Genomic DNA, 21,862 nt, shown 5'->3' on the forward strand with positions numbered 1-21,862 from the left:
ACGCGCTATCTCAGAGTCGTTTTCTGGACCTTTAATAATTTTTGTTGCTTTTCTCTGGACTTTCTCCAATTTGTCCACATCTTTCCTGAAATGTGGTGCCCAGAACTGGACACAATACTCCAGTTGAGGCCTAATCAGCACAGAGTAGAGTGGAAGAATTACTTCTTGTGTCTTGCTTACAACAATCCTGCTAATACATCACAGAATTATGTTTGCTTTTTTTGCAACAGTGTTACACTGTTGACTCCTATTTAGTTTGTGGTCCCCATGACCCCCAGATCCCTTTACGCAGTACTCCTTCCTAGGCAGTCATTTCCCATTTTGTATGTGTGCAACTGATTGTTCCTTCCTAAGTGGAGTACTTTGCATTTGTCCTTCTTGAATTTCATCCCATTTACTTCAGACCGTTTCTCCAGTTTGTCCAGGTCATTTTGAATTTTAATCCTATCCTCCAAAGCACTTACAGCCCCTCCCAGCGTGGTAGCATCCACAAACTTTATAAGTGTACTCTCTATGCCATTATCTAAATCATTGATGAAGATATTGAACAGAACCGATCCCTGCGGGACCCCGCTCATTATGCCCTTCCAGCATGACTGTGAACCACTAATAATTGCTCTCTGGGAACGGTTTTCCGACCAGTTACGCACCCACCTTATAGTAGCTCCAGCTAGGTTGTATTTCCCTAGTTTGTTAATGAGAAGGTCATGCGAGACAGTATCAAAAGCCTTACTAAAGTCAAGATATACCACATCTACTGCTTCCCCCATCCACAAGGCTTGTTACCCTGTCAAAGAAAGCTATCGGGTTGTTTGACACGATTTGTTCTTGACAAATCCAAGCTGACTGTTATTTATCACCTTATTATCTTCCTAGATGTTTGCAAATTAATTGCTTAATTATTTGCTCCATTATCTTTCTGGGTACAGAAGTTAAGCTGACTGGTATGTAATTCCCCGGGTTGTCATTATTTCCATTTTTATAGGTGGGCATTATATTTGCCCTTTCCCAGTCTTCTGGAATGTCTCCCGTCTTCCATGACTTTTCAAAGATAATTGCTAATGGCTCAGATATCTCCTCAGTCACCACCTGGAGTATTCTAGGATGTATTTTATAAGGCCCTGGTGATTTGAAGACACCTAACCTGTCTAAGAGTAACAGCCATGTTAGTCTGTATTCGCAAAAAGAAAAGGAGGACTTGTGGCACCTTAGAGACTAACCAATTTATTTGAGCATAAGCTTTCGTGAGCTACAGCTCACTTCATCGGCTGCATACTGTGGAAAGTGTAGAAGATCTTTTATACACACAAAGCATGAAAAAATACCTCCCCCCACCCCACTCTCCTGCTGGCAATAGCTTATCTAAAGTGATCACTCTCCTTACAATGTGTATGATAATCCGCTGGAAATGGCCCAACTTGATTATCATACGCATTGTAAGGAGAGTGATCACTTTAGATAAGCTATTGCCAGCAGGAGAGTGGGGTGGGGGAGGTATTTTTTCATGCTTTGTGTGTATAAAAGATCTTCTACACTTTCCACAGTATGCAGCCGATGAAGTGAGCTGTAGCTCACGAAAGCTTATGCTCAAATAAATTGGTTAGTCTCTAAGGTGCCACAAGTACTCCTTTTCTTTTTGCTAACCTAAGTAATTTTTGACTTGTTCTTTTCCTATTTTAGACTCCGATCCTACCTCATTTTCACTGGCATTTACTACGTTAGATGTCCAGTCGCCACCAACCTTCTTGGTGAAAACTGAAACAGGGAAGTAATTAAGCACCTCTGCCATTTCCACATTTTATGTTATTGTCTTGCCTCCCTCATTGAGTAACGGGCCTACTCTGTCCTTGGTCTTCCTCTTGCTTCTAACGTATTTGTAGAATGTTTTCTTGTTACCCTTTATGTTTCTAGCTAGTTTGATCTGTTTTGTGCCTTGGGTTTTCTAATTTTGCCCCTACATACTTGTGTTATTTGTTTATATTAATCCTTTGTAATTTGACCAAGATTCCACTTTTTGTAGGACTCTTTTTTTGAGTTTTAGATCATTGAAGATCTCCTGGTTAAGCCAGGGTGGTCTCTTGCCAGACTTCCTCTCTTTCCTACGCAGTGGGATAGTTTGCTCTTGTGTCCTTAATAATGTCTCTTTGAAAAATTGCTAACTGTCTTCAATTGTTTTTCCCCTTAGACTTGCTTCCTATGGGATTTCACCTAACAACTCCCTGAGTTTGCTAAAGTCTGCCTTCTTGAAATCCATTGTCTTTATTGTGCTATTCTCCCTCCTACCATTCCTTAGAATCAGGAACTCAACCATTTCATGATCACTTTCACCCAAGTTGCCTTCCACTGTCAAATTCTCAGCCAGTTCCGCCCTATTTGTCAAAATCAAATCTAGAACAGCTCCCCCTTAGTAGCTTTCTCCTCCTTCTGAAATAAAAAATTGTCTCCAATACATTCCAAGGACTTGTTGGATAATCTGTGCTCTGCTGTGTTGTTTTCCCCACAGATGTCTGGGGAGTTGAAGTCCCCCATCACCACCAAGTCCTGGGCTTTGGATGATTTTGTTAGTTGTTTAAAAAAAGCCTCACCCATCTCTTCTTCCTGGTTAGGTGGTCTGCAGTAGACCCCCTACCATGACATCACCCTTGGTTTTTACTCCTTTTATCCTTACCCAGAGACTTTCAACAAGCCTGTGTCTTATTTCCATCTCAAGCTCCGTCCGAGTGTATACATTTTTAATACATAAGGCAACACCTTTCCCCCTGCCTGTCCTTCCTGAGCAAGCTGTACCCTTTTATACCAATATTCTAGTCATGCATATTATCCCACCAGGTCTCCGTGATGCCAACTATGACATAGTTGTGTTTATTTACTAGCATTTTGAGTTCTTCCTGCTTATTCCCCATACTTCTCGCATTAGTATACAGACATCTAAGATACTGATTTGATTCCCCCCCCTTTATCCCTGCTAAAACAGCCCATGCTCCCCCCAAATTCTGACCCTTCTCCCAGGTCTCCATGTTTTTTACTTACCTGTGGGCTTTGGTCACCCGCCCCCTTTAAAGCCCTCCTCACTAGGTAAGCCAGTCTGTATCCAAATATGCTCTTCCCCTTCCTCGATAGGTGGACCCCATCTCTGCTTAGCAATCCTTCTTCCTGGAACAGCATCCCATGGTCAAGGAAGCCAAAGTCCTCCTGTCAACACCATCCTCACAGCCAGATATTCACCTCCAGGATGCATCTGTCTCTGCCAAGGCCCCTACCCTTGCTGGAAGGACTGAAGAGAGCACCACCTGCGCTCCCAACTCGCTCATCCTTATTCCCAGAGCCCTGTTGTCACTTCTGATCTGCTGAGGGTCCTACCTCAGATACCCCAACTGAGCTCGGGGTCTCCCTTGTGCTGTGCAATTTACAAATACCTAGTGGCTATTAAAGTTCAAAAACAATTTAGTTAGTGCAGAGCTGAAGCTATCGGCTGCCTTCCCAGAACATCAAGTTCTGCAGAACTCCGACTTGTGAAAACCAAGAAAGGCAGCATTAAGATACATGTTTGAGTCCACGGGCGCTTGTGACATGCCCTTTGTTGTAAACCATATGCGCCCACTCTGTGGGTGCTCCAGTCCTGGAGCACCCGTGGAGAAAAATTAGCAGGTGCTCAGCATCCACCGACAGTCAAGCTCCTCCTCCCAGCGCCTTTTGCCCAACCACGGCCCCTGCTGATCACCTCCTCCCCCTCCCGCCCACCGCAAACAGCTGTTTTGCAGCATTCAGGAGGCTCCGGGAGGGAGGGAGAGGCGGGAAGAGGCAGAGCGGGGACAGGGGCTTGGTAGAAGGGGTGGAGTGGGAGCAGAGCCTGAGGCGGAGGGTCGAGCACCCCCTGGCTAGAGGGGAAGTGGGCGCCTATGTTGTAAATGATCAACATTTCTCACTTAGAAGACAGCACAATCATTTCAATCTTGGTTTACACCAAAAAAGCACCACTAAAAAAGATGAATCACTTCCAGTCAGCCGATTCACAAATCACTAACATGTAGGAAGTCAAAGGGACTCATTTCATAACCAGCCTCTAGTTTGTAAAGAGCATGGAACAGCATGTTTTTTTTAAATTGTGTTAGCTAACATGGTAAAATCCTATGTGGGCAGTTTGTGGTTTTCACACACATTAACAGCCCTGGGGGAAATGTGTGACCAGTTAATGCGTGACAACAACTGTCTTGTCCACACTCGCATTTTACCAAACGTTAGCCAACAAGGTGGTAAACCCTTTTTTCCTGGTGAAGCCAAGGCCATGGTGTGACTTAGAAATGTAGGGCTGAAAGTGACCTTGAGACGTCACCTAGTCCATTCCCCCAGCCTGAGGCAGGACCAGGTAAACCTAGACCATCCCTGACAGGTGTTTGTCCAGCCTGGTCTTAAAAACCTCCAATGAGGGGGATTCCACAACCTCCTTTGGTAACCTGTTCCAGAGCTTAACTACCCTTAGAATTAGAAAATTGCTTTTAATATCCAATCTAAATCTCCCTTGCTGCCGAGTAAGCCGATTCCTTCTTGTCCTACCTTCACTGGACATGGAGAGCAGTTGATCACCGTCCTCTTTATAACAACCCTTAACATATTTGCAAACTTCTTCTTTTCTCAAGACTACACGTGCCTAGTTTTCTTAACCTTTCCTCAACAGTCAGGTTCTACTTGCTCAGGACCCTCCAACAAAGGACTCTCTTCCCAACCCCCAGCCACCTCCCCATCGTCAGCTGGGACAGAGAGGGAATCCAGACGTGAGCAGCGCTCTGTGCTGGGGGGAAAGGAAACCCCAGAAAGAGGAATGAGAAGCGGGGGGAGAAGGAGAAGTTTGTGGTTCCAAATGAACTGAAGGACAAATGTTTGTTTTCATGTTTTTTAAACACGTGGTGTTAGTAAAACCGCGAAGTGTGGATTCATTTAAACACTTGGTGTTAGTAAAACCACTAGGTGTGGGTTCATTCAAACAAAATCTCGCTGTTGCGCTCTCTCTCTCTCTCACACACACACACAAACTCTCTCAAATCAACAAACTGAAGGGAAAAAGGAAGGTGGGTGGGATCCTTTTTTGGTTCGATAAATGGCTTGAAATACAACTGAGACCTCCAGGCCCCTTGTGCCAAATGGAAAGGGGAATGTATTATGTCTTGCAAAAGGATTTGTGTAGAGTTTGGATTTGGTTGCTTTCTAAAATCTTGTATGATTACGACATTTATCCTCCAAGGTCATTTGCCTTCTTGAAGCTTATGTGGGCGTTTTGTTTTTACTGCTTAAGTTCCGACCCTGCAGTGCTTCAGCGAACCCTCGTGCCTGAAATCAGCAAGCTACTGTGCGCTCACTGAAATCAGCAAACTTCTGTGTGCCTACAAAGAACTCATTGCAGGATTGGAGTGGCAGGTGTTTAAAGGCTGATCTTGTGTTCAGATGACAAACCAAACAAGTTTTTTTGATTGAGAAAAATTTTAGAACAGGGGACTGTTCTCTCGATTCCCCCCCCCCTTTTTTTTTTACTGTGCTCCTTGTAAGGGTGATAAAGAATGAGTCATCCAGGCTACTCTGAAACCACAAACCACATGCAAATGTTGTTTCAATGCAAGATTGCGAAGAGTATAAAGTCAACATGATAGCCTTCCTCCACACATCTGCAAAAATCACTTTTAAACGTGGTTGTGGCCCAAGTGTAGTGTAACATGCTGTTTTTTCTTTCCAGTGTGGAGAGAAGAAAATTATGTTGAGGAAGATAAATTATTTCTCTAAGCCAGCATTTCCCAAATGCGGCCACTATGGCCGCATGCGGCCACCAGGGGCTTTTCTTGCGGCCACAGCCTCCTGAGGGGAGAGTAAAGCAGCAGCCCCTCTCCAGCAGTGGTTGGGCCCTTGCCACCTCTGGAGTCAGGAAAGCTAGAGGAGCAGACAGTCGGTGTGAATTCTCCATCTTCCACGGGGTGGTGGGGTTGGGCTTCAGCCGTGGGGTGGTGGTTGACAGGCTCCACCCATGGGGCTTTGGGCTCCATTCCCTGGCTGTGAGGTGACTGGCTCTGGCCCCGAGCTCACCCTCCCCAATCACCCCTGGATCCTGCTGCCTCCCCCAGGGCCCCATCGCCCCACTGCCTCCATAACTACTTCCCCATCCAGGTCTTAATTTGTCTCTGGGCTTGCCGGGACTGAAAAGTGATATTTGTATGAAAAGTGATATTTGATATTCACTTGCTGTGAAAAGTGATATTTGTATGTTTGTTAATATCACTTTTCACAACAGACTTACTAGCTAGCAAGTCTTTTAAAAAAGCAACCCAAAAAAAGCAAAAGAAACAACAAGAAAAAAGACAAGACCGTACAAAGCTCCTCGTGTTTCTATTTTGTTTAGGTCCAGCAAAGAGTAGAGACAACTGTACGTTTTTTATTACTGAGTCTGCAAAAAAAACCCTACATAAATAAATTACAATGATTTGGACATGTATATGTGGATATTTATTTGTTTTTCTTAAAGTTAAGTAAGTATTTTAGGAAAAATTGTCAGAGCAGCCACCAGCAAGAGTTAGTGGCCACACTCCGAGGCCACAAAAACATTTCTTGGGAGAACCCCTGCTTTAAGCCCTTGTTTACACTGGAGGACTGAACAGAGACAAACCCAGTTGCAGCCCCAGGCCAGAACTTGCTCAATGTTTAAGCCTGTACCTGTGATCCCTCTTGTGTCTGCATCGTTCCCAGCCCTGCTCCTGCTTTGTTGCAGTCCTGCTCCGGTACACTTCAGCCCTGCTCCCCTGCTTGGTTCCTGAACCTAGCTCTGACCCTTGGCGCTGACTCCAGCTCCGACCACTAGGCATGACGTGACAATGCCATGGGCTGTGACAAAAAGAAGGAGACAGGAATAGATGAGAGAGAACACAGTGAACGAGAAGGCAGCCATCCTGCTGGAACATGACATGAAGGGACATCAGAGGGGGCAATCCCTAAACAAAAACAAAACAACAACAAAAAATAAATCCATTCACTCAGCTGTACTGTAGGATTCAACTGGCTCTTCCGCTCCCGGACTTGTGTGTCTGTGAGGGCGCGGCCAACAAATCTCTCTTGGAATTTATCTAAACAAACAAAGCGGCCTCTAAAACTGTTGGATTTACATAGCAGACAGGTAGGTGACATTTTAGGACATAGGCTTTTGTTACAACATTCTATCCAGGTTTTTATCCCTTGGGATCACTGATCTTGCAGAGCCTTCCAGAAGTGATATGTGACTCGCGACATCTGGCGCCAAACGGATAAATAGAAAAGCTATTTTAGACTGTAGTTTCGCGCTTGCATTCTTCAGTGATGGTGGGGGACCCTAGCCTGGATGTATACCTTACGTGGCGTACTTTGCATAAGGTTTATCACGAGTTGTGCAACAGTGGTGACACGTTACATTTTTGTAAACAGGAAGCGTGTTTCTTTTCTACAGCGTCACAAGCAGCGCAAGGTATAAAGGTGCCCTGGCCCTGCTCTACGCATAAAAATTAGGTTGACCTAGTTACGTTGCTTGTATGTATAAAATTTCACACCCTGTTGTGGCGTGGTTAGGTCACTATGAACGCGGCGAGGTCCATATGGACGCTATTATGGACGCCATATGGACGCCACTATGGACGCGGCGAGGAAGAGTTCTCTTCTCCCTCTAGCTGCTCCTTCTCGGAGGCGAGGGCTACCTACATTGATGGAAAAACCCCTTGTGTCGTTGTAGGAAACGTCTGCAGTACCAAGGTACAGCTGCAGTGACAGCTGCACTCCCGTAGCCGCTGCAGTGTAGACGTACAGTAAGTTTTAAGGGTACCATAGGCACTGACTCTGGGGGGGCTCCCGGGCTGGAGCACCCCCGGAAAAAAAAAGTGGGTGCTCAACAGCCACCCACCGATCAGCTGTTTGGAGGTGGATGGGAGCTGGGAGTCGCTGGAGGGAGGTGGGAAGCGAGGGTGGGGTTAGGGATATAAAAGTCAGCCAGTTAACCGGTAAGCATCAGTCTTATCGGTAAGGTATTCTGGTTAACATTTAAACTCCACGGCGGGATTCCACTGCCAGCCCCACGCCATGGATCCAGGCTTCTGCTCCCCGCCCACACCAGGATCCCAGTTGCCAGCCCTGCCCCCGGGGTTCCAGATGCCAGTCCTGCCCCCAGGGCTCTGCACAAGGTGGCAGCCGGTACCCTACGTGCAGGGCCAGCGATGGAGTCCCCAGCACGGGGCCAGCAGCGAGCGGAATACTCGGGGACGGGGCGGCAGAAGAGCCCTGGGCGTGGGGTCGGCAGCCGGGACCTCGGGCGCGGGGTCGGCAGCTGGGACCCTGTGCGGAGGGCAGCAGCAGAGCCAGCCGGGATCCTGGGCACGCAGGGCGGCAGTGGAGCCTAGTGGTTAAACGTTTAACTGGGACAGTTTTACTAGTTTAGACATTTACTTTTTTAAAACACTAGTTACATCCCTAGGCAGGGCACACTTGGGGAGAGGGCACAGTGGGGCCTAAGGGGAGGGGCAGAGGCAGAGCGATGGTGGGGCTTTGGGGGAAGGGGTGGAGTGGGCGCAGGGCCTTGGGGCACCCACCGGAAAAGAAGAAAGTCGGCGCCTGTGAAGACTACACCAGGCCTTATTCTGGAATAAGAGTATCCGCAACAGAAATTATATCTGTATCAGTTTCACTCTACTTATATAACTGGGAAAAATTTTCTGTGTAGACAAGAGTCATGTTTACAGTACAGACCTTTGCCGGCATAGCTGTCGGTTTGGGGTGCATAGATGCAGTTATATGAGCCAAACGATGCTTTTACTGGTGCAGCTTGTTTTGCTCATGCGGGGTGGAATAAGCTAATAACTACAAAGCTGTGCTTTTAAGGGTCAGCTTTTTTCATTGGAAAATACCGGGGTGGATTTGATTTAAATCATGAGTCAGGAAGACTCGATTGAATCATGGTTTTCTACATAAAAGTGCATTCTTGTTGGTGGTTATAACCTTAATACATATTCTTCACAACTCAGAGGTAGATGTCGGTTTCATTTTTAGAAGGTACACATGATCCATTTTTAAACCGTGATTTATTCTGAATAAGAGTTTTACAGCTATCTCAGAAAAGGAATGATTGTTTGGTTATTTCATTTACCAAAGGTAATTGAAGCAGATATTTATGAAGTCATTGGGAGGTGAACTATCTCCAATTCAACAGGTTAATCATTAATTATTTGGAGGATTTTCTTGCCAGACTGTATTAGGAGGAGAACATCACCAGACAGACATTTCAATTGTTTTATTTAACTAAAACAACCACGTTATGTATTCTGGATTTTTTTCTTCAACAGCAAACATAATATTTTAACACAACAAGCATATGAATTTTTGAATTTAGTTAAACATTCAAGGTTTTTAAAATCAGGTTTGTTTTTGTTAAAATTGTTTTTAACTAAAATAGTTAAATGAAATATAATGCCTGTCTTACCCACAGGTAGAGGGACTTCATTAAAATATTCCCAAACTGGATTCCCAAATCTGATTTGGTGCCCCTGAAACATTTTGTGAATTTGTGTTGATTTCACTGAATTGTTTTAATTGGGTGGGTGGGGAACAAAAATTCCAAAACAAATCAGAAGTTTCATTTTGACAGTTTTTCAAAAGGACACACTTTGCTTAGTTTGAAACTTGTTTGTTTTGGGTTCAAAATCCCCCCCCCCTTTTTTTTTAAGAACGTCAATCAAATGTTTAAAAAAAGTTCAACGTTGAAACAAGCTGAGCTGAAACAAAAGGAATTACTTTGTGGAGGGTCTCTAGCCTGTGTTATGCAGGAGGTCAGAATAGATAATCACATTGGTCCCTTCTGTAATTCCCCCCACCCCGATTTTTTTAAGAATTGCCAGCAAATCAAAAAAATCTGTTATTTGCCGAGCTCTAGCTGTAGTTGGTTCCTGTGGTTTTCAGTCAGCGTTTCTAGTCCACTGTCGTTCAAGCTCAGAAAGTCTTTTTCAGTTTCAGCCTCTGTGGCTGGCAGTTCCCCTTCTCTTGTGCTCCCAAAAGGGCAAGGGGGTACATTTACCACTACAGTAGACTCCTGATTGGTGGCAGGTTGCTGTGTTGTTGAATGCTCTCTCACGGCTTTCTCGCTGGTTTACATGCGTGTCAACTCCTCCCCCAATTAGGGTGTTTTGCCCAGTTACCAGCGTGAGACTGAACATCACTTGCACAATTCTCTCCCAGTGGAGCAGTTCTTCTAGATTCAGAGTTGATGCTGCAGGAAACAGGGTGAGTTATGATTCGTATATTAGGAGACTAGTGGGAGGGGGTCTGAGGGGAAGGCAGGGAATGGAGTGCAGAGGGGTGAAAAGAAGAGTTCTGAGAGGGAAATGCAGGGGTGGGAGGGTGATGAGGTGGGAAAGTTGGTGTAGCATCCAAAGAAGAGCTGGGTGAAAGGAAGTTTTGGGTGGGGGACAGTTAGACAGCTGTAGATTTTGGGGGTAATTTTGTATAGTCAAAAATCCAGTTTCTATGGGGGAAAAAGTTATGATGGAAAATATTCGACTGGCCTTATCAATTTCATGTAACGATCCAGAACATTCTGGTGCGTTCTTGCTTGGCAAGGGAGACATAGCTGCGTGTAACGCTGACACGCAGTGGAGATTTCCAGCATTGCAACCCGGTGATAGGGAAAATGTTGGTAAATTGGTAAGCTTAGTACTAACGAGCACCCGAGGAGAAAACACTGGGTTGGGAAGAAAGAGTTCAGCCTGAGAGGGACGGTGCACTGTGGCCTAGCGAGCAGTGAACTAGACTGGAATTTGCAAGACCTGGGTTCTATTCCGGGCTCTGCTGCGTGACCACAGGTCAGTCACTTCTCTCAGTGCCTTAGTGTTCCCCCCTCTGTACAATGGCAGTAGTGAAACCAAAGTGCTTGGAGATCTTCTTAAGGTAAGAGCCAGGTATTACAAGATGAAGACTAGTCTTGTGGCTAAGACTGGGACTCAAAAGACCTGGGGTTCAATTCTTGACTCTGCCATAAACTCCAGGTGTGCCGTTGGACCAATCAGGTAGAGCAAAATTTTCAAAAATGACACCGGCACCAGGAGCAAGAGATTTTGAAAAGTATTTAGACACCTACAAATGCAGATAGGTGCCTAGTGGTATTTTCAAAAGCGGGTTAGGCCCCTAACTTTCGTTTAACTTGGGCTTCCATTTTCCAACCTCTTACTAACTCCCACTGAAATCAATATGAGTTAAGCACCTAAATACCTTTGAAGATCTGGACCTCAAAGAACAACCCAGATGTCTGTCCTCTCACTGCCCAAAACACACTTTTTCTTCCCAAATACAGATTTTTGGTAAAGGAAAATTTTAGCACCTGTGATGAATATCTCAGAAGTTACGAGTGACTGAAAATTGGTAGGGAAAGGTGATTAGAATGGAAACAGGTTTGCGACCTCAATTACAACAGCACTAGTAAATGCTCACGAAGACAAAATATTGTTGCTGGTAGAACAAATCCATTTTTCTTTAAACTCAGCCCCCGAATTCTCCTTTGGCTAATTGTGGCAGTGCGGCCAACAGATTGACTCATGCTGGGCTGTATTAACAACGTGCAGTTCTGGGGTGTATTAACAGGAGGGTTGTACGTAAGACATGGGAGGTAATTGTTCCGCTCTACTCAGCACTTGTGGGGCCTCAGCTGGAGTATTATGTCCAGTCTGGTGCACTGCACTTTCAGAAAGATTGGAGAGAATCCAGAGGAGAGCAACAAAAAAGATCAGAGGTTTAGAAAACATGACGCATGAGGAAATGTTGAAAGAATTGGGCATGTTTAGTCTAGAGAAGAGATGGCTGAGGGGGGACTTGCTAAGAGTCTTCAAATACGTAAAAGATTATTAGAAGGAGGATGGTGATCAATTGGTCTCCAAGCCTTCCAGAGGTAGGACAAGAAATAATAGGCACAGTCTGCAGCAAGGGAGAGTTCGGTTGTCTATTAGGATAAACTTTCTAATTCTAATGATAGTTAAGCGCTGAAATAGGTTACCAATGGAGGTTGTGGAATCCCCAGGTTTTTAAGAATAGGTTAGACAAACACCTATCGGGATGGTCTAGGTTTACTTATTCCTGCCTCAGCATGCAGGGATGGACTAGACTAGATGACCTCTTCAGGTTCCTTCCAGCTCCTTATGATTCTATGCTGCCGAAAATATTTCAATTTATTTGTCTTGAAAGTTTAAATTAATTGCATCCAGTGAACTCTTGTCTGTTTTCTTTTATCGTCTGGTATAAAAACAGAGCAGACTATGACTCAAGTGGAGAAACCTTAGGAAGAAAAGACCCTGAAGCCAGAACTGTCACAGCTGATCGGGAGTAATTCTATATCAGTGAAAGAGTTGGTTGGGACACACGGATAGCTCGCTTCCCAGACGGAGAGGAAAGATGGAGAAAACGAATTCTCATTCTGTAAAGGTGCAACGTTGCAACTCGTTTGAAAAGGGTAATGGGATGGGCATTCCTTCCTCTTTCTTTCTGGGGACATGGGGAGTAAAGCGTGTTGTAAAGGATTAGACCCTGAGCATCTGGGAAGGTTTGAACAGCCGATTTTTCAGAGGAAGCAGGAGCCAGCCAGAGGTGGCATAGAACATACGTATTTTTAACACATGCTAAGCTAGTTGAGTCAAAGCCTAAACTTCCCTGTAGGCTTCAGCTCCATCATCTTAGCATGTGTCAAAGTGCAAATTGTTGTCTTTCCTTGATTAGAACTTTAGGAGATGGTTAGCTAGCTCAGTCTAATTGGCATGGCCTGACGTCACACCTCGAAATCCTAATCTAGACAGGGCTACGGAGTTAGGAGGGGTCTGCTATTTTGGGTCAGATCCATAGATGGTGTAAATTAGCATAGCTGCATTGAAGGTATAGAGCTACACCGATTTTGTGGGGCTGGGCCATATTTTCTTCTCTTATTAAACAAAAGCCAGTTGTTGCCAAGATACTCCAAACAACAGCCCTTGAAACTTAACCTAGGCAGAAACACCAGGAACACCTGAATAGCCAGACTTATCTTCTAATGCAGGGGTTGGCAATCTTCGGCACGTGGCCCATCAGGGTAATCCGCTGGCGGGCCATGAGACATTTTGTTTACGTTGACCATCCGCAGGCATGGCTCCCTACAGCTCCCAATGGCTGCGGTTCGCCATTCCTGGCCAATGGGAGCTGCGGGAAGCGGTGCAGGATTACCCTGATGGGCTGCTTGTCGAAGGCTGCCGACCCCTGTTCTGATAATATGACCCATATAGCGAAACATCTCTTGATCCAGGACAGCTCAACTGCTGATATTATGGAGGCATTTGATAGGCAATTCCAAAGCTTAAGGTTATAGCCCATTTATAAGCCTGAGGCCTTGTCTACATTTGGTGGCTGCTATCTTGGCCAACACTCCGGGGTTTGAACCAAGGATCTGCAGAGCTGAAAGCACAAATGGCTATGCTTGTGCTAAACTTCTAGAACTAGCGCCTGTAACAGACCTGTAAAAGAAGACTGAGAGGGGACCTGATAACAGTCTTCAGATATGTTCTAAAGAAGACTGTGATAAATTGTCCTCCATGGCCACCGAAGGCAGGACAAGAAGTAATGGGCCTAATCTGCAGCAAGGAAGATTTAGGTTCGATGTGAGGAAAAACTTTCCAACTCTAGGGTAGTTATGTTTATGGAGGCTAGGTCCATCAATGGCTATTAGCCAGGATGGGCAGGGATGGTGTCCCTAGCCACTGTTTGCCAGAAGCTGGGAATGGGCGACAGGGGATGGATCACTTGATGATTCCCTGTTCTGTTCATTCCCTCTGGGGCACCTGGCACTGGCCACTGTGGGAAGACAGGCTACTGGGCTAGATGGACCTTTGGTCTGACCCAGTGTGGCCATTCTTATGTTCTGGAATAGACTTCCAAGGGAATCCCTATTGTTGGAGGTTTTTAAGAACAGATCGGACAAACGCCTATCAGGGATGGTCTAGGTTTACTTGGTCCTGCCTCAGCGCAGGGGGCTGGACTTGATGACTTCTTGAGATTCCTTCCAGCCAAACATTTCTATGATTCTAAGAACTGAGATACTCTGAAACTGAAATAAAAGCAGTCACACCACCTTTTGTGTTAGTTTTGCTGTACTGGTTCAAAACCACACAGCTGAGTGAAATTGGCGCAATTCTGCAGCCTTATTTTAACCCAGTAAATCTGGTAGAGAATAGAGTATATGGTCCAGGTTGAAGGAAACCTTATCATGCCTTTCGTTTTTGGTCTGAAGGCCCCAATCCTGCTAACACTTTAATGCTTAATTTTCAGCAGATTAGTAGTGACGTAGGCTTCAGTATCAGCTATTTGTGCCCACTGCTTTGAACATAGATCCCTGGTTTGTACTTCTAGCTGCCTATAATAATAAAAATGTAAGTATGTATTATAGGGCCTAGACTCAGCCCCCAGTCATGATCAGAACCCCGTTGTGCCGGGCGCCGCAGAGACCCACAGCGAGAGACCGTCCCTGCCCCAGCTGAGTTCAGGGCCCCGTTGTGCCGGGCGCCGCCCAGACACCCAGTAAGAGATAGTCCCTGACCCAAGTGAAATCAGGGCCCTATTGCACCAGCTTCTGCACAGACACGCCGTCCCTGCCCCAAAGAACTCACAGTCTGAACAGACGAGGGTAGAAGAAAGAGGATTATAATCCCTATTTTACAGATGGGGAGCGAAATCTCAAAGAGTAAGTGACTTATCCAAGGACACACAGGGACTCAGTAGTAAACCTGGAAATTGTGTCCAGTGTCCCGAGTCCCATTCTTGTGCCTTAACCACATGTAATTTAGTAGCTGGAAACAAGGAAGAGGAGCCAGTGCTATGTGACCAAGCAGCTCTCTGCAGACAACCAGCAAGGGCTGTCAGAACAAAGTTGGACAACCACTTGACTAAGGGATCCTGAAAGATGTCTGAAATCAACCAGACCCTGCTTTAGCCAGTGGAGATGGCAAGAGGTTGGCAGCTATCAAGATTAGATCAAAAATAAATATTGTCAAGTGGAAGCCTGTCTAGATCTTTAACTTCTCATTCCCCTTTTAAAAACAGGTGGGGGATGTTGTATGGTAACTTTAACTGAAAATTAAAGCAGCTTGTTTTGGGCAAGTCTGATGCATGGCTAGCTCCTTTGAATACTTGGATACTAATGGCTTTTTCTCTTTCAGAGGATAAATCTGCACGTATCAGATTTTTTAGATGGAGGATTAGAGTTGTAGTTGAAGTTCTCGTCATAGCTGTATTTCTCATTTCTTTGGTAGGTGAGTAAACAAAATTGAATTTCCATGAGAAATGTTGAGTGTTTAGAATTTTTCTTCTCTCCACTCAGACTGGTGCAATAGCCTGGTGGGTAGAGTGCCAGGCTTAACTTCTAGCTCTGCCTGATTCTGAGCAAAGACTTGAACCCGGGTTTCCCACCTCCCAGATCAGTGCCTGTAGAAGCAAGGCATGGCCTTACAGTCATCTTGTCTCGGTTTCTCGTCTCTCAGGACCCCTTGAGAACTCCACGCACAGTCCAAAAGAGGATGAGGCAAAATTTCCCTGCTGCTGTTCTACTTTATTACATCCAAAGAAACTTGAAATAAAGTCTCTCCCCTTGGGTTCAGGGGATTGTACAGCCCTCATTCTTGGGGTTTGTTTCCCATCCTGGGCTGGATTCTTTAAGAGAGTATCTCTTTCTATGAGCACTTCCCTGCATCAGAGCCCTCGATGGCTTTTTATCAGGCCTAGGTGCTTGTTAGTCCATTAACTGCCTAGATAGGCTCATTCCCTTTAATTTAGCTCACCTGTAGCCTGGGCCCAGACTCCCTTTAAAAGGGGCCAGCAACCACTTGAAAGTGCCCTAACCAATTGGCTACTCTGGGGTGTCTCTGTCTCTTGTTTTAATCAGAAATTCCCCCCCTGGACCCGAGAAACCTTTCCAACAAAACCGACCGGCTTCAGTGAAAAGTTTCAGTTTTTACAAATTGATATTTTCCAATTGAAGAAGCGTTTTGTCAAATAATTCCCAACCGGCTCCAGTTATCTCCCAGAAACCGAGCACAGGGACGACTTAACTTCTGATCTTTCCTATCACATACCCTCCAGCCAGCAGCCAGACGCTGAAGAGTCTTTGAAGCCTAAATCTGGGGCGACTTATTTTGATTCGTGACTCTGTGAACAGAGAAGTGGGGCAGGAGAGAATCAGTTTCTTTCTTTGTCTTTTCCAGTGATGGCATTTAAAACCCAGCGGTCATGTCCACTCCCCATCGTTGCCTCGTGTTCAATCTGCCGTTCCATCCCCTCGTGTGAGGACGGCTGGGTCGGATACCAAGGGAAATGCTACTATTTCTCAGAGGCCGAAGGGAACTGGACCTACAGCAAGAATAACTGCTCTTCACTTGGTGCCTCCCTGGCTGTGATTGACACCCGGCAGGACCTGGTAAGGAAGAAACTGATTTCTTGTTCTGCATGGCAATCTCAATAGACTGGGATTGCAGTGATAGTGACTGACTCATTCCAGGGTTCTAGGTTTGGAATGCTAGTGACTGATTAATTCTGGGGTTCCAGAATTGGAATGCTAGTGACGGACTCATTCCGGGGTTCTGGGTTTGGAATGCTCGTGACGGACACATTCCAGGGTTCCAGCCGTGAAGCTCATAGCAGCCTCTGGTCCCTGTAATGGTAAAGATGCTAAATAGCATGGATGTTTCAGCAGCTCAACTCACAACTGGCATCTGTGTCGTCATGGCTGAGATCTCAAAGTGTAAGTTGAAAGGCAGTTCTCATTATAAGCCTATTGCCAAGATTTTCCAAAGTGACGACTAATTTTTGGTTGCCCAATATCAGGTGGCTTCAGAGGGCCTGATTTGGAGAAATTGCTAAACTCCTGCCCTCTAAAAATCAGAGCCCTTTAAGGCTTCTCACGATGGGCACCCAAAAATCACTAGGTACATTTGAAAATCTTGATCTCTCTGGGGTCTCAGTTCCCACTCTGTAAAATGGGGCTGATAATCCTCACCATTGTCTGTCTTGTCTGTGAGCTCTTGGGGTGGCCGCTGTCTCTCAGGATAAGGACATAAAACAGAAAGGGTTATTGAGTCCGGGACCTGCTATCACAGGCAACCCAGTTTGTTAATAAACTTATCAAGCTCCATCTTCAAGTTTGTTAGGTGTTTGCCCTTGCCTGCTCCTATTGGTCAGCTGTTCCAGAGCCTCCCTCCCTTGATGGGTAGCAACTTCCAATTTCCAGCCTGAATTTATTCATGGCCAGTTTGTCCCCATTTGTTCTTGTGCCAACATTTGCTTTGAGCTTCAGTGGCTTTTTCTCCTTCCCGGGTGTTTTATCCTGTGATGTATTTATAGGGAGCAATCAGATCCACTCTCAGGCCTGCTAAACAAGCCAGGTTGTTCCAGTTTCCTCTCCCATGTGCATGTACATAATAATCTACACAGCCACTCGTTCCCTTGGTGGGCAGTAGCTAAACTGAGCAAGGACTGCTGCTGGGCAGAAAAGTGGTGGCTGCCACAAAGAGTTTTTAAGAGGAACTCCATCTATGCATGTTATTGGATCCTGCATGGTAGTCATTGCCACTTATTCCCTACAAAAAGCATTTTGGCTTCCTGTCGCAAGTTGATCCAAAGTGGTCTATTTTGTCTGAAAAACTCTGTTATTATTTATTAGTGTCTAGAGGTCCCCCACAGAGATCAGGGCCCCGTTGTGCCGGGCGCTGCCCAGACACACAGCGAGAGACAGTCCCTGCCCCAGCTGAGTTCAGGCCCCCATTGTGCCGGGTGCTGCCCAGACACACAGCGAGAGACAGTCCCTGCCCCAGCTGAGATCAGGCCCCCATTGTGCCGGGCGCTGCACAGACATACAGCGAGAGACAATCTCTGCTGCAAAGATCTTATAATCCAAATACCTCCTTGGGATGAACGCTCATGACTAATTGATTTTGCAAAGCACATATACTAGAGCAGGTCAAAAATTGTCAAACAGAACAGTCGGGAAATGTTTTGCTAGAATTTGTCAATTTAAACAGTTTTTGATGGAAAATTATCAGAATGAATCAGTTTGATAAGGCTGACATGAAACAGTCCTATTTTCCCAAAATGAAATATTTCATTCCATGAAGAATTTCGAACTTTCAACCTTTTGTCCTGACTCGGGACAAAACTAAAATTCAGAGTTTCCCGCGGGATGGCAATTCCATTTTCCCCTGCTCTAAAATATATACATACCGTCGTCGTCAAACACGCATAGTCCACTAAGGACCGTTGCGCCAGTCTGAGTGCCCGTGGCAGCTGGCGTTGCACCAGGTGTTGTGTGATGAAGTTCCCAGCTCTTGTTCAGTCCCGCGATCCCACAGCGCTCTGGGGTGGCCCTGGATGTGGTGCCAGCAAGGGTCAGGAAACAGTCCCCTTTGCACGTTGCTGGAGAGTTTGAGAGCATGATGCGCTGGGTTACTTTTGTCCATCCTGGTGACATGGCTGAAGAGCCTGCAACGCTACTTGGAATAAAATGAGCGACTGAAGGAAGGCCGGATCTTTGCGACGTTGTGACATTTCCCCCAAAACCAAACCACTTTATGCTCTGGAACGGGGCTGTATAGAGTGATGGAACGATAGTCTTCTTCGACAAGAATGGGGTGGAATGATGCTGTGTGCAGTCACTGAAGGCCGTTGTACATAACGAGCTTCCTCTTTGCTTCTTTATCGCCCTAAGGATTTCGTGCTGCGATATAAAGGCACCACAGATCCGTGGATTGGTCTCCAGAGGGGCTCCGATCATCACTGGAAATGGGAAAACGGCACCAAATTCAACAACCTGTGAGTTTCTTTGCTCAGCTGGAACGTTGTGTCAGGCTGTGCTGTGTTTAAAGCTGGAACTCAGGAGGTCTGGTTTCCATGTCTGGCTTTGCCATGGGCTGTGTGTGTGGTCGGGGCCTGCATGGTACAATAATGCTTTGGCCAAATTGCTGGGTGGCTGGGTGTCTCAACCCCGCCAGTGATGCAGCCAACTCTCCTGGGTGGGGGAAAATGGAGGTCAAGTGACCCAATCAGGTGATAAGGGTGAGGCTTTGGGTGAATCAGAGGCTGAGCTGCTGGAAAAAAAGCACTCCACCAGCATCTGGTCCCTGGAAAGAGGGCAGTGAAACCCTGGTCTAAAGGGAAGTACGTTTGCAGGCTGGAGAGGCCGACTTGAACCACCCAGTCCCAGGAAGCAGGGCTGTGGAAACCCTGAACCTAGAGTGGTGGGTGAAAGGAGGCTGACTTTGGGAGCCAGACTATGTTCAATACATTAGACCACAAGAAGACGGCGATATGGTTTAAAGACTTTTGTGCTGAGCGGCTGATTTCTAGGAACCTCGGAGGGAAACTGAGTCAGGGTCATGAGGGGTGTGTACAAGCCACATCTTGCTGTTCTTTCCAGGTTTGAAGTCAGAGGAGATGCAAACTGCGCATTTCTGATGGAGACTGCTGTCAGCTCTTCAAGGTGTTACACCATGAGAAGCTGGATCTGCAACAAACCGTATGCATAATAGATGAAGGGAAAGTAACACGGACATACAGTGGGGCTGCCAGAAATGAAGGACTTAAATCACAGTTAGACTCTGAAAACTGAGAGCAAAAAACTTCACCTTAGGAGTACTGATTTATTATCTTTTGGTGTCTCCAGATCAGATGGGTTCATTTTACAAGTAAACAGATGCTGCTGGGGTTCCTCCCCACCCCCACCCCCTCGTTAGCAGCCAGCATCGCAAGCTTGCCTCTGGGATCTGAGAGTCAAGCTGGGGTCTCAATTTCATACAGCAGTTCCAGGGATAAAAGTTCTGCGGGGCACAGCTGCTGCCCTTTGTGGACGCCCATGTTGTTCCTTTGTCCCTTTCCCATCCTGCCCTCCGTGACCGCCATGTGGCCCCCTGTCCCCTTCCCGTGCTGCCCCTCTGACCCACCCAGCCCCCGTCCCCTCCCTATCCTGCCCTCGATGACTCTCGCACCATCCCTCCCTCACCTTATCCAGCCCTTTACTGACCCTTTACTTCCATGGGAGCTACAGTTGTTTGGCACTTCTGGAAACTGGACACCTAAAGAATTGTCCTAAGTTTAGGCACCTACGTTCCAAGACTTTGGCTTTACCCTCGCCATGCCTCAGTTTCCCTCAGTCGGAGAATGCTGCCTGCTGATTCAAGCACCTTGGTGCTATCAGACTGAGGCGTGTGGTGCCTCTTAGCCCTGGGCTGCTTCTAGGTCACGTGGCTTTTGTTTCTTCTTTATATTCTCCTTCCAGCATATTGTCACTGTTGATATGGGCTTGGAGGAAGGTAAATCCTAGATACAAGTTTGTTCTATTTTCAGCGAAGCTTCAGCCATCCATAGAGCAATTTCCCAGAGTGCTGGAGGTCACAGACTCTTTTGCTCCGTGGAATATTGAGTCGGCACGAAGCTCCAGCCGTTCATAGCCAAATCCCCATAGAACAGTTGTCTTCATTGCAAGGCCCGGGAGCCAGTGGCTGCTCCCATTGACCCTAAAGTGCGGCTCCCTAAGTTCCCTCTAAGAGCGAGGGCCCTGTCCCATGGAGCTTCGTGCTGCCTGCCAGCAGGGGGACAAAGAGGCCCCTTCCCCGGAGCTAGCTGCTGCCCGCAGGGAGAGGGCTGGGGGAAGTCCTCTGGCCCCATCCCCTGGGCAGCCTGCCTGCGCCCCAAACTCCTCATTCCCGGCCCCACCTCAGAGCCTGCACCCACCCCCCGCCAGGGCCCTCACCCCCCCTGCATCCCAATGCTCTGCCCCAGCCCTGACCCCCCTACTGCACCCTGAATCCCTAATCCCAGCCCCGCCCTGCAGCTCTCACCACTGAATCCTACACATTGGCTCTCACATTTGAAGGTGTTTTGCCAAAGTGGCCCCTACTTCAAAAACACTGAAGAGCACTTCCATAGGAGTTTGTGAATTTAAGAACTAGACACTGCAAGGAAGCCCCTTAAAGAGCAAACTTGAGCAAGTAATTTTGCTGCCCTCTGCCTCAGTTTCCCCATCTGTAAAATAAGGATAGCGATGCTGACCTCCTTTGTAAAGTGCTGTGAGCTATACTGATGAGAAGCAGAGGGTGATTATGACATTACTGATGCATTTTTTTAAATACTTTATTGGATGTAGGGCCCAGTGCGGTCTCTGTTGCTTCATTCCATGTCAGCTCACACTTACAGTCCAGTTTCCCAGTTCACAGGATCTTGGACTAAACCACAAACAACCATTTCGCTTCCTTCTGAACTTTTATCCGCATTTTAAGGAATTTTTATAGGCCTGGATTTCAGCTGTATGGTTTGCAAGGTTTGGGGTTTTTCTACTGTTTAATAAAATGTAATACATTTGAGTATTTTATCTGTGTACATTATGCATAGGAGATGTGTATTGTCAAGGGATGATAGTTTCATGGCTATTGTAGACTGATGGATAGAGCCCTGCACGGATACAAATTTCTATCTGCGGATAGAAATGTGTATCCACACAGAACTCTACTGAAGGACAGCCAGTAAGCAATTGTCCTTGCACTAGCAAATACACAAAACCAGCTTTCCACTGCCCCACATCATAGTCAAACTCCTGACTAGAGCTAGGTGAAATTTTTTATATTAATTTTTTTTTCAGCAAACAAATGCAGATTCGCTGATGGTGAAACATGTCCCGCATTCAGGCTGGTTTCACTTAATTGTTTTGGGCAGAAAAAAACTCTAAACAAAACAAATCTAAATTTCAGGAAAGATATGGACAAATTGGAGAGAGTCCAGCGAAGAGCAACAAGGATGATTAGGGATCTGGAAAACATGACCTATGAGGGAA

The 21,862-nt window shown here is 46.3% G+C and overlaps 1 protein-coding gene across 6 annotated transcripts in view; it reads left to right on the top strand.

The window, feature by feature from the left end:
- LOC140898357 (C-type lectin domain family 2 member B-like) overlaps positions 1–21,401 on the top strand; it is a 23,494-nt gene extending 2,093 nt beyond the window's left edge. The window contains exons 2-8 of one of the 6 annotated variants that reach the window (XM_073312069.1): positions 1,681–7,808; positions 10,167–10,269; positions 12,283–12,484; positions 15,210–15,302; positions 16,251–16,462; positions 18,746–18,849; positions 19,454–21,401. In XM_073312069.1, coding sequence (XP_073168170.1) covers positions 12,427–12,484; positions 15,210–15,302; positions 16,251–16,462; positions 18,746–18,849; positions 19,454–19,562 — 576 coding nt within the window. In that variant the 5' untranslated portion in view covers positions 1,681–7,808; positions 10,167–10,269; positions 12,283–12,426 and the 3' untranslated portion in view covers positions 19,563–21,401. Of the gene's footprint in view, positions 1–1,680; positions 7,809–8,537; positions 9,046–10,166; positions 10,270–12,282; positions 12,485–15,209; positions 15,303–16,250; positions 16,463–18,745; positions 18,850–19,453 lie in introns of those variants that run through there. The other 5 variants (XM_073312070.1, XM_073312068.1, XM_073312071.1 and 2 more) reach the window with 5 other exon arrangements.
- Positions 21,402–21,862: the final 461 nt, after the last annotated feature.

The sequence above is a fragment of the Lepidochelys kempii genome, chromosome 14 (genome assembly GCF_965140265.1).
Source record: "Lepidochelys kempii isolate rLepKem1 chromosome 14, rLepKem1.hap2, whole genome shotgun sequence".
Classification (NCBI taxonomy): domain Eukaryota; kingdom Metazoa; phylum Chordata; order Testudines; family Cheloniidae; genus Lepidochelys; species Lepidochelys kempii.